Source organism: Oncorhynchus mykiss, chromosome 1, assembly GCF_057628025.1.
Source record: "Oncorhynchus mykiss isolate SJ-2025 chromosome 1, ASM5762802v1, whole genome shotgun sequence".
Classification (NCBI taxonomy): Eukaryota; Metazoa; Chordata; class Actinopteri; order Salmoniformes; family Salmonidae; genus Oncorhynchus; species Oncorhynchus mykiss.
Window position 1 is genome coordinate 53,100,126 of NC_143022.1, and position 11,713 is coordinate 53,111,838.

General features: G+C 40.6%; 1 protein-coding gene and 1 long non-coding RNA gene across 2 annotated transcripts in view; one reads left to right on the plus strand and one right to left on the minus strand.

Moving 5' to 3' along the window:
* Positions 1-8,759, minus strand: part of zgc:101566 (transmembrane protein 263) — a 48,544-nt gene extending 39,785 nt beyond the window's left edge. The window contains exons 1-2 of the mRNA XM_036979564.2: positions 8,511-8,759; positions 7,639-7,750 (exon numbers count right to left, since the gene is read on the minus strand). Of these exons, the coding sequence (XP_036835459.1) occupies positions 7,639-7,750; positions 8,511-8,516 (118 nt within the window). The 5' untranslated portion in view covers positions 8,517-8,759. The remainder of the gene's footprint in view (positions 1-7,638; positions 7,751-8,510) is intronic.
* Positions 1-11,428, plus strand: part of LOC149985561 (uncharacterized) — a 338,855-nt gene extending 327,427 nt beyond the window's left edge. Inside the window, exon 3 of the long non-coding RNA XR_016495807.1 lies at positions 11,339-11,428. This is a non-coding gene — a long non-coding RNA (uncharacterized LOC149985561). The remainder of the gene's footprint in view (positions 1-11,338) is intronic.
* Positions 11,429-11,713: the final 285 nt, after the last annotated feature.

The window sequence follows — 11,713 nt, forward strand, 5'->3', positions numbered from 1 at the left end:
TCACAGGTACACTTCAACTGTGAGACGGAATCTAAAACAAAAATCACATTGTATGATTTTTAAGTAATTAATTTGCATTTTATTGCATGACATACAGTGCCTTGCGAAAGTATTCGGCCCCCTTGAACTTTGCGACCTTTTGCCACATTTCAGGCTTCAAACATAAAGATATAAAACTGTATTTTTTTGTGAAGAATCAACAACAAGTGGGACACAATCATGAAGTGGAACGACATTTATTGGATATTTCAAACTTTTTTAACAAATCAAAAACTGAAAAATTGGGCGTGCAAAATTATTCAGCCCCTTTACTTTCAGTGCAGCAAACTCTCTCCAGAAGTTCAGTGAGGATCTCTGAATGATCCAATGTTGACCTAAATGACTAATGATGATAAATACAATCCACCTGTGTGTAATCAAGTCTCCGTATAAATGCACCTGCACTGTGATAGTCTCAGAGGTCCGTTAAAAGCGCAGAGAGCATCATGAAGAACAAGGAACACACCAGGCAGGTCCGAGATACTGTTGTGAAGAAGTTTAAAGCCGGATTTGGATACAAAAAGATTTCCCAAGCTTTAAACATCCCAAGGAGCACTGTGCAAGCGATAATATTGAAATGGAAGGAGTATCAGACCACTGCAAATCTACCAAGACCTGGCCGTCCCTCTAAACTTTCAGCTCATACAAGAAGACTGATCAGAGATGCAGCCAAGAGGCCCATGATCACTCTGGATGAACTGCAGAGATCTACAGCTGAGGTGGGAGACTCTGTCCATAGGACAACAATCAGTCGTATATTGCACAAATCTGGCCTTTATGGAAGAGTGGCAAGAAGAAAGCCATTTCTTAAAGATATCCATAAAAAGTGTTGTTTAAAGTTTGCCACAAGCCACCTGGGAGACACACCAAACATGTGGAAGAAGGTGCTCTGGTCAGATGAAACCAAAATTGAACTTTTTGGCAACAATGCAAAACGTTATGTTTGGCGTAAAAGCAACACAGCTGAACACACCATCCCCACTGTCAAACATGGTGGTGGCAGCATCATGGTTTGGGCCTGCTTTTCTTCAGCAGGGACAGGGAAGATGGTTAAAATTGATGGGAAGATGGATGGAGCCAAATACAGGACCATTCTGGAAGAAAACCTGATGGAGTCTGCAAAAGACCTGAGACTGGGACGGAGATTTGTCTTCCAACAAGACAATGATCCAAAACATAAAGCAAAATCTACAATGGAATGGTTCAAAAATAAACAGATCCAGGTGTACTCCTCTCAGTCTACTGGTGTTTTAGATTTTAGTTTGATTAACTGTTTTTCCCTCTAGTTGTAAATTCTATTGTGTGATTACTATGACGGTAAGAAAAGAGCAACGGTTGCTAAGTGGTTTGCTGGCTGTCTCCAGCAAAACCATTTGAAGTTTTAAATGTGTTTATTTCTCCAAGTCAAAGTCCAGACCTGAATCCAATCGAGAATCTGTGGAAAGAACTGAAAACTGCTGTTCACAAATGCTCTCCATCCAACCTCACTGAGCTCGAGCTGTTTTGCAAGGAGGAATGGGAAAAAATTTCAGTCTCTCGATGTGCAAAACTGATAGAGACATACCCCAAGCGACTTACAGCTGTAATCGCAGCAAAAGGTGGCGCTACAAAGTATTAACTTAAGGGGGCTGAATAATTTTGCACGCCCAATTTTTCAGTTTTTGATTTGTTAAAAAAGTTTGAAATATCCAATAAATGTCATTCCACTTCATGATTGGGTCCCACTTGTTGTTGATTCTTCACAAAAAAATACAGTTTTATATCTTTATGTTTGAAGCCTGAAATGTGGCAAAAGGTCTCAAAGTTCAAGGGGGCCGAATACTTTCGCAAGGCACTGTAAGTATTTGATACATCAGAAAAGCAGAACTTAATATTTGGTACAGAAACCTTTGCAATTACAGAGATCATACATTTTCTGTAGTTCTTGACCAGGTTTGCACACACTGCAGCAGGGATTGCAGCAGCCACAACCCATCTTCAATGCTCTTACTGAGGGAAGGAGGTTGTTGGACAAGATCTCACGATACATGGCCCAAAGAAGGATGTTTCCACCTCCATGCTTGACGGTTGGGATGGTGTTCTTGGGGTTGTACTCATCCTTCTTCTTCCTCCAAACACGGCGAGTGGAGTTTAGACCAAAAAGCTCTATTTCTGTCTCATCAGACCACATGACCTCCTCCCATTCCTCCTCTGGATCATCCAGATGGTCATTGGCAAACTTCAGACGGGCCTGAACATGCTCTGGCTTGAGCAGGGGGACCTTGCGTGTGCTGCAGGATTTTAATCCATGATGGCGTAGTGTGTTACTAATTTCTTTGAGACTGTGGTCCCAGCTCTCTTCAGGTCATTGACCAGGTCCTTCCGTGTAGTTCTGGGCTGATCCCTCACCTTCCTCATGATCATTGATGCCCCACGGGGTGAGATCTTGCATGGAGCCCCAGACAGAGGGTGATTGACCGTCATCTTGACCTTCTTCCATTTTCTAATAATTGCGCCAACAGTTGTTGCCTTCTCACCAAGCTGCTTGCCTATTGTCCTGTAGCCCATCCCAGCCTTGTGCAGGTCTACAATTTTATCCCTGATGTCCTTACACAGCTGTGTGGACAGGTGTATTTTATACAGGTAACAAGTTCAAACAGGTGCAGTTAATACAGGTAATGAGTGGAGAACAGGAGGGCTTAAAGAAAAACTAACAGGTCTGTGAGAGCCGGAATTCTTACTGGTTGGTAGGTGATCAAATACTTATGTCATGCAATAAAATGCAAATGAATTACTTAAAAACCATTCAATGTGATTTTCTGGATTTTTGTTTTAGATTCCGTCTCTCACAGTTGAAGTGTACCTATGATAAAAATTACAGGAAAACCTGCAAAATCGGCAGTGTATCAAATACTTGTTCTCCCCACTGTATACACACACACACATACACACATACACACACACACACACACACACACACACACACACACACTGTTGCTGAGAGCTCAGCTGTGTGACAGTCCATCCATCACAGTTACACAGCACATCACCGTCCTCCCCTGATGTGTACTGGATCTGTCAGCATGATGGAGCAGCCTCGACTGCACCAACAAACAGGACAGGAGAAACAGGGACAAAAAGTCAATAAAACTTCATTTGGTCCTATTAATAACTCGTAACAGATGGAATTCTAGCCGATACCCTTCAGGAGCAACTTTGGTGAGAAGTTATGACAAGGAACAAACAAGCACTGTGATTTTGGCTTTTCTGATGTGCCGGTTGTGTTGTGGTGGTTTCTACTGGCGATACAGTATGTGACTGTCAATCGTGAGAATGACTGACTCAAGTTGCTTTGTCAATAATTGACAACTGATTTTCAAATGGGTATCGTACTCATACTGTAGAAGAAAATCAAATGTACATGGACATCTCCAAACTTCACATTCCATGGAGTCCTTGAGCTGCAGTGAACTATATAATTGGCCAATAAGATTCATTTCATGCCTGTCATGGTTACTGTTCACAATTGCATCCGATATTTTTTTTTATTTAAATTAACAACAAGGCCTATTCTATCTGGTGTGCATTATAATGGCAACCACTGTAAATAATCGAGCCTAATGTATAGTCCAGGCCTTTCTATGACTGAAACGATATCATTGATATCACTATACCTAGTCAGTTGCACAACTGAATGCATTCAACCAAAATGTGTCTTCCGCATTTAACCCAACCCCTCTGAATCAGAGAGGTGGGGAGGGCTGCCTTAATCAACGTCCACGTCAGCGGCGCCCGAGGAGCAGTGGTTGTTGGGGTTTAACTGCCTTGCTCATGGGCATAACAGTAGATTTTTTTCACCTTGCATGCTCAGGGATTCGAACGAGTGACTTTTTGGTTGCTGGCCCAATGCTCTTAACCGCTAGGCTACCTGCCGCCCCATTCCACAGATGAGTTCTTAGGGTAGGCCTCCTCTGTTTACACTGACTGCTTCTGATTGTGTTTTAACATGGCACCACATATCCTGTTGGGCATTTTCTGTTCTAATCCTGTTTGTTTGGGTCCAGAGAATACAGATTTGTACCGGGTCTTAGACTAGCTCTCAACTGCAGCAGGGTAGAATGGAAAACTGGTAAAGTAGAAAATCACATTAAGTCCCTCTCCTCCCAAAAAAGACTTACATTTACCTCACAGGCTTTTTCTGACATTACAGTGGAAAAGACCTTGAAATAAATATTAATTTCAACTCTTGCAGACTGAATGATGGGTGAAACATGACTCCTGGCTGGGAGATTGTGAAGCACTGACATTGATAGGATGTAGAAAACAGTTCATATTCACATAGCTTATTCAAAAGGTAACTATAGGGATATAAAGTAGCCTAGTTAGCGTACCAGGCATGTACAGGAACTTGCAATTAAAATACCCATACCAAGCTCATAACAACTGGCATGCAATGCACTACTTTCAACATTGGATTAAAGCCAAAAGCAATATTATAAACTGGGTGGTTCGAACCCTGAATTGTGATTGGCTGAAAGCCGTGGTACTGTATATCAGATCGTATACCATGGGTATGACAAAATATTTATTTTTAATGTACTAATTTCGTTTGTAACCAGTTTATAATAGCAATAAGACCCAACAACTCCATGTTGTGTCATGTGCATAAGAACAGTCCTTAGCTGTGGTATATTGGCCATATACCACACCCCCCCGGGCCTTATTACTTAATTATGCCCTAATACCAACTGATCACCATATGCAATGCATTCAGAAAGTATTCTGGTGACACAACAATAAAATACACATTTACAATAGGCCTATATCTAAAAATACATACATCCAAATTATATACAGTGCATTCGGAAAGTATTCAGACCCCTTTACTTTTCCCTCATTTTGTTAAGTTACAGCCTTATTCTAAAACGTATTACATATTGTACTATCCCTCATTATCTAAACACAATACCCCATAATGACAAAGCAAAAACACGTTTTTAGAAATGTTTGGAAGTATACAAAAAACAAAACTGGAAATATCACATTTACATAATAAGTATTCAGACCCTTTACTCAGTACTTTGTTGAAGCACCTTTGGCAGCGATTACTACAGCCTCAAGACATCTTGGATATGATGCTACAAGCTTGGCACACCTGTATTTGTGGAGATCCTCCCATTCTTCTTTGCAAATCATCTAAAGCTCTGTCAGTCTGGATAGGGAGTTTCGCTGCACAGCTATTTTCATAGATGTTCGATTGGGTTCAGGTCCAGGCTCTGACTGGGCCACTCAAGGACATTCAGAGACTTGTCCCGAAGCCACTCCTGCGTTGTGTTGGCTGTGTGCTTAGGGTTGTTGTCCTGTTGGAAGGTAAACCTTCTCCCCAGTCTGAGGTCCTGAGTGCTCTGGAGCAGGTTTTCATCAAGGATCTCTCTGTACTTTGCTCTGTTCATCTTTGCCTCGATCCTGACTAGTATCCCAGTCCCTGCCACTGAAAAACATCCCCACAGCATGATGCTGCCACCACCATGCTTCATCATAGGGATGGTGCCAGGTTTCCTCCAGATGTGACGCTTGGCATTCAGGCCCAAGAGTTCAATCTTGGTTTCATCAGACCAGAAAATCTTGTTTCTCATGGTCTGAGAGTCTTTAGGTGCCTTTTTGCAAACTCCAAGCATGCTGTCATGTGCCTTTTACTGAGGAGTGGCTTCTGTCTGTCCACTCTACCATAAAGGCCTGATTGCTGGAGTGCTGCAGAGATGATTGTCCTTCTGGAAGGTTTTCCCATCTTCACAGAGGAACTCTGGAGGTTTATCAGAGTGACCACTGGGTTCTTGGTAACCTCCCTAACCAACACCCTTCTCCCCCTATTGCTCAGTTTAGCCGGGTGGCCAGCTCTAGGAAGAGTCTTGGTGGTTACAAACTTTTTCCATTTAAGAATGATGGAGGCCATAGTGCTCTTGGGGACCTTTAATGCTGCAGACATTTTTTGGTACCCTTCCTCAGATCTTTGCCTCGAAACCATCCTGTCTCGGAGCTCTACGGACAATTCCTTTGTTCTCATGGCTTGGTTTTCTCTCTGACATGCACTGTCAACTGTGGGACCTTATATAGACAGGTGTGTGCCTTTCCAAATTATGTCCAACCAATTGAATTTACCACAGGTGTACTCCAATCAAGTTGGATCTCAAGGATGATCAATGGAAACACAATGCACCTGAGATCAATTTCGAGTCTCATAGCAAATTTACTTCTGTAAATAAGGTATTTCTGATTTTATTTTTAATACATTTGCAAAAAAACAAACAGTTTTTTCTTTGTCATTATAGGGTATTATGTGTCGATTGATGAATATATATTTTTTTATTTCATTCATTTTAGAATAAGGCTGTAACGTAACAAAATGTGGAAAAAGTCAAGCGGTCTGAATACTTTCCGAATGCACTGTATAATAGCCTCCCATTCTGGCAATGCCTCTGTAAATTATAGCAACATATTGTTCCAAATATGCCGTAGTAAATGCTTTGGTGAGTCAGGTTGCAGTTATTTACAGTCCTTGGCCAAAAATAGTGTTGTCTTCTTTTCCAGGGAGAGAATTAACATAATCTAGGTGTTGTGTAGTGTCCATAAATTACATTAAAAAAGAGAGGCATAATACTTTTCTCAAAAACAAGATGAAGGCAGAGTTTATATTCATATTCCATTTCATGTTTCCTAAAATGTACTAACCGATACAAGATTTTTTCCCACTAGGACCAATACACTTTTCACCTCAATGAGGTGAATAAGGACCACATTTCTTTCCATTGAAGTTGAATATTAACAGGCACAATTAGGCTAGATATGATTGATGCAATGTGTCGGGACGAGACTGTGGAAGACATCAGTGTGAGAGCAAGACGTATGTCTTCATCTTAACAGCAGACCTTGGTTCAAACACCTCATGCTGTGCGCTTAGGAACACATGGTTCTAGTACGGAAAAATTGGTTGAATTAGGGGGTAAATGTGAAGTAATGACCTTATTATACGTGTATCCTGTATAAGCACCACACATCACAGATATAGCCTAGATCTTTGTATATGGTTTCACTGCCACCTACTGTTTTATGTTCTATCATTAAATGGTGTTCAAAACCTTCTGTTGGCCAATATGCCACTCTACAGGCCACTAGGCCACACTGCATCATCAGATACTGTATGATCCGATTGCTACCCATGACCACAGGCTGAATGACAGAGCTGGTGACTTGACTCTTTCCAACCTACAGACGGACGCCCTCTCTGAGCAAATACAAACTGTTGTTACAAACGTTCAAGAGTGGACATTCATTCATGTAAGCCAGGCTTCTCCAACCCTGTTCCCAGAAAGCTCCTGTCCTGTAGGTTTTCCCTCCAACCCTAATCTAGCGCACCACATTCTAATAATTAGCTAGTTGGTAAGATGAATCAGGTTATATCTAAGCTGTATCTCTATAAAACATCAGTGTCAGAGATTGAATATAAATAATACCCCATGTTTCTAAGGTTCACCGGGACAAAAACACACAATCTTTTTTTCGATATTTCAATAGTAAACTTCAACTGAAACTTGGATATGAACAAGAAGACCATGATACTACCTTCAGGAGGTTCTTCGCGTAGATAAGGTGGAATTTCCTCGTTGTCGGAGTTGTCTACTGGTGTTGAACTGCTACTGCCTTCCTCCACCACCTCATTTTCATCGCTCGGGACCTACGGGACAAGACAAGACAGTGTGAGAATTGCATCCACATAGGCATTACTGAATACAGAACATTATATCAGACTGTTATATATCATATAGTCGTATTTACCAGTTCAGATGAGGACATCATTCATACAACATAAACAATAGTATGCAGTATGTCTACGGTGATAGTACAGGGGATGAACTAAATAAATGTAGTATAAGAAAGCAATATATATATATTTTTTTTAAATTTAATATCAAGACTTTATGTTTGATATAAGAATATAAAACAATATAAAATAATATAATAAATAATGATGAGGTGGCTCTAGGCAACAAAATAATCCTATTACACTGACACACATCATTGGCCAGACAATAGAGGCAGCTGGAATACTCTGACAGCATCATGTCAACGTGGCTACTGTGTAATCGTGTTCCTGTAACCAACATGAACACAAAGTAACCAGCAACATGTTCTGCAGCAGTGGAGTCACTACACACGTAGCAAACGGGTTCTTGTTTTTCACTGAAAGAGCATCACTACTAAGCTACTGTAGTAGGCTATGCAGGGGGAGGGACTCGAGTGATGTCGTAGCTACACGATGTGCATTTTCTTCTGTGTAGGACGCCAACATTTGTACAATTATGTGATACGTCTGCAATACAATGGCAATAAAAACAATGTTTTATTGGTCGTTAATGCGAACAGCACAGATTTCCACACAAATCCATTAACGTTAGCTTACGATTTCAACAAAAACAAAATCATCCCCTACTCACCTTCATCTTCCGCTAGCTAGAACCAGATTACTGATCTCTTTCCGAATATTGCCAATTCCACCACACAAGTAAAATTAGCTAATAAATGTGACGCAAAAAACACAAAAGGTGTTAAAATAAAAAAATACAATTTAATGGAGACCAGAGATTAATATTGCAAAATGTTGCAGTGTTTTGCTGTCAAAATAATAACCGGAAGTGACGTTTGGGATGTTTACGGAATTCTTCTTCTTTAACTTGTGATGATTTTCAGTCGCAAGGGGGTAGCATCGAATCAAATAATTCAACGAGCAGCATAATGGTCCATTATTAAATCAAATCAAAGTTTACTTGTCGCGTACACAGTTTAGCAAATGTTATAACGGCGAAATGCTTATCTTACTACCTTCTAACAGTGCAGTAAAATGTCAAAGTGCACAAATAATCCAAAACTACAAACACGAAGTCAAGAAACGTTAAAACGAATCCAATTAACAATCCCAAGTAACTGTGTATCAGTAATACAAATACAGTATACATACACTGAAAATAGTAATACAAATACATACACTGAAAATATATACTAAGAATTATATATACAGTAATACATATATTAGAATGAGCTATGTCAAGAATCCAGTATATAAATACACATTTTGTATACACAGTGTATCAAACATGCAATGTGCAGTAGAAGATACATTAAAAAGTCCACGTCTTCGGATATAAACACACAGTGTGAAAAACAGTATTAAAGAAACAGGAAGTGTCCAGTGTGAATGTATCTATCTATATACATGGGAGAGCAGCATCGGCTGTGTGTGTGTGGGTGTGAGTGTGTGTCTGCATATGTTGCGAGTATGGGCATATATGTGTGTGTTAGTGTACAGAAGCAGTCAAAAGTTTGAAAACACCTACTCAAGGTTTTCTTTATTTTGACTATTTTCTACATTGTAGAATAGTAGTGAAGACATTTTAACTATGAAATAACACAAATGAAATCATGCAACCAAAAAAGTGTTAAACAAAAGTAGCCATCCTTCGCCTTGACAGCTTTGCACACTCTTGGCATTCTCTCAACCAGCTTCATGAGGTAGTCACCTGGAATGCATTTCAATTAACAGGTGTGCCTTGTTAAAAGTTCATTTGTGGAATTTATTTCCTTCTTAATGCATTTGAGGCAATCAGTTGTGTGGTGACAAGGTAAGGGTGGTATACAGAAGATAGCCCTATTTGGCACATGCCCATTCATCAGATGGACACACTTCCTCTTCCAGACCACAACATGCATGTGAGTTTGAGCACACACACACACACACACCTCCCCCCCCTTCTTGGCTTCCATGGTAACCCCCACAGGAACCTTTCCCCAATAGAATCTTCCCCCACGGGAACCACACCTGTTGGCATTCCTACAAACAATCGCAACATTGTTTCAATAATATACTGTATAGAACTTTTCTCGCAGCTCTGGTATATAAAGCTTTTTTGAGGCCTTGCTCACAATTTATTCTGTGGCAGCACAATGACCAAACAATATACTGTACTGCATGTGAGGCTCTTGATCATATCTTTGATCGTGACACTGGTGAGGAGGAGAGAGGCCAAGAAACTGACAGTTAAGATGCATTAGACGAGGAAGTGTCAGAAGTTGAAGACAACACAGAATATGATCCAGACCAAGAGACAACCGATGTGGAACAATCCAGTGATGAGGAAGAGGGCCCTGCTGAGGTTGTTGTTACATTCCAGTCAAACAATGGGAATTTGTCCTGGTCTTCATCCCCACCTGAGAGGAGAGGTCGGCTGTCGGCTGAAAATGTTATCAGGGTGACCCCAGGGCGAACGAGATACGCCATATCCTGGGTCGATGACATAAAATCCTGCCAATATTTAAACATTTGGTTTCAAAGCAAATGTCCTTGTTAAACTTTGACACAAAGTAGTCTGTGATAAATAGCACAATATGTTTCATCTGAGTATTTGTTATAGTCAAAATAATTCATACATTATTATTTTTATACTCAAAAACGAGTTGTATGAGCTCAGGTCAATGAGTCCTACAGGCCATAAATCGCAAATAGAAGTTAAAAATTTGTAATGTTCACAATAACTTACGTTTTTAAAAAGAACCAACACAACATTAGGTGATAATGTGTGTATTATTATGGATTTAGAATCAGCTGTAATGGGGTGGTCATTTTGGATCGGGAACACAGAACTAATTAACATGAAACGAACACAACAGGAGGGTTAAGACAAACCAGAAAGTCAATAACTTCCTCAAGCACTATGATGAAACTGGCTCTCATGAGGACCGCCACAGATAGGAAGACCCAGAGTTAGCTCTGCTGCAGAGTATAAATTCATTAGAGTTACCAGCTTCAGATTACAGGTCAAATCAATGCATTACAAAGTTCAAGAAACAGACACATCTCAACATCAACTGTTCAGAGGAGACTGTGTGAATCAGGCCTTCATGGTCAAACTGCTGCAAAGAAACCACTACTAAAGGACACCGATAAGAAGAAGAGACTTGCTTGGGCTAAGGAACACGAGCAATGGACATTAGACCAGTAGAAAGCTGTCCTGATGAGTAAAAATTTGAGATTTTTGGTTCCAACCGCCGTGTCTTTTTGAGACGTGGAGTAGGTGAACGGATGATCTCTGCATGTGTGTGAGCATAGAGGAGGAGGTGTGATGGTGTGGGGTGCTTTTCTGGTGACACTGTCTGTGATTTATTTAGAATTCAAGGAACACTTAACCAGGATGGCTACCACAGCATTCTGCAGCGATAAGCCATCCCATCTGGTTTGCGCTTAGTGGGACTATCATTTGTTTTTCAACAGGACAATGACCCAACACACCTCCAGGCTGTGTAAGGGCTATTGGACCAAGAAGGAGAGTGATGGAGTGCTGCATCAGATGACCTGGCCTCCACAATCACCCGACCTCAACCCAATTGAGATGGTTTGGGATGAGTTGGACCGCAGAATGAAGGGAAAGCAGCCAACAAGTGCTCAGTATATGTGGGAACTATTCGAAGAGCATTCCAGGTGAAGCTCGTTGAGAGAATGCCAAGAGTGTGCAAAGTTGTCATCAAGGCAAAGCGTGGCTACTTTGATGAATCTTAAATATATTTTGATTTGTGTAACACTTCTTTGGCTTCTACATGATTCCATATGTGTTATTTCATCGTTTTGATATCTTCACTATTATTCTAT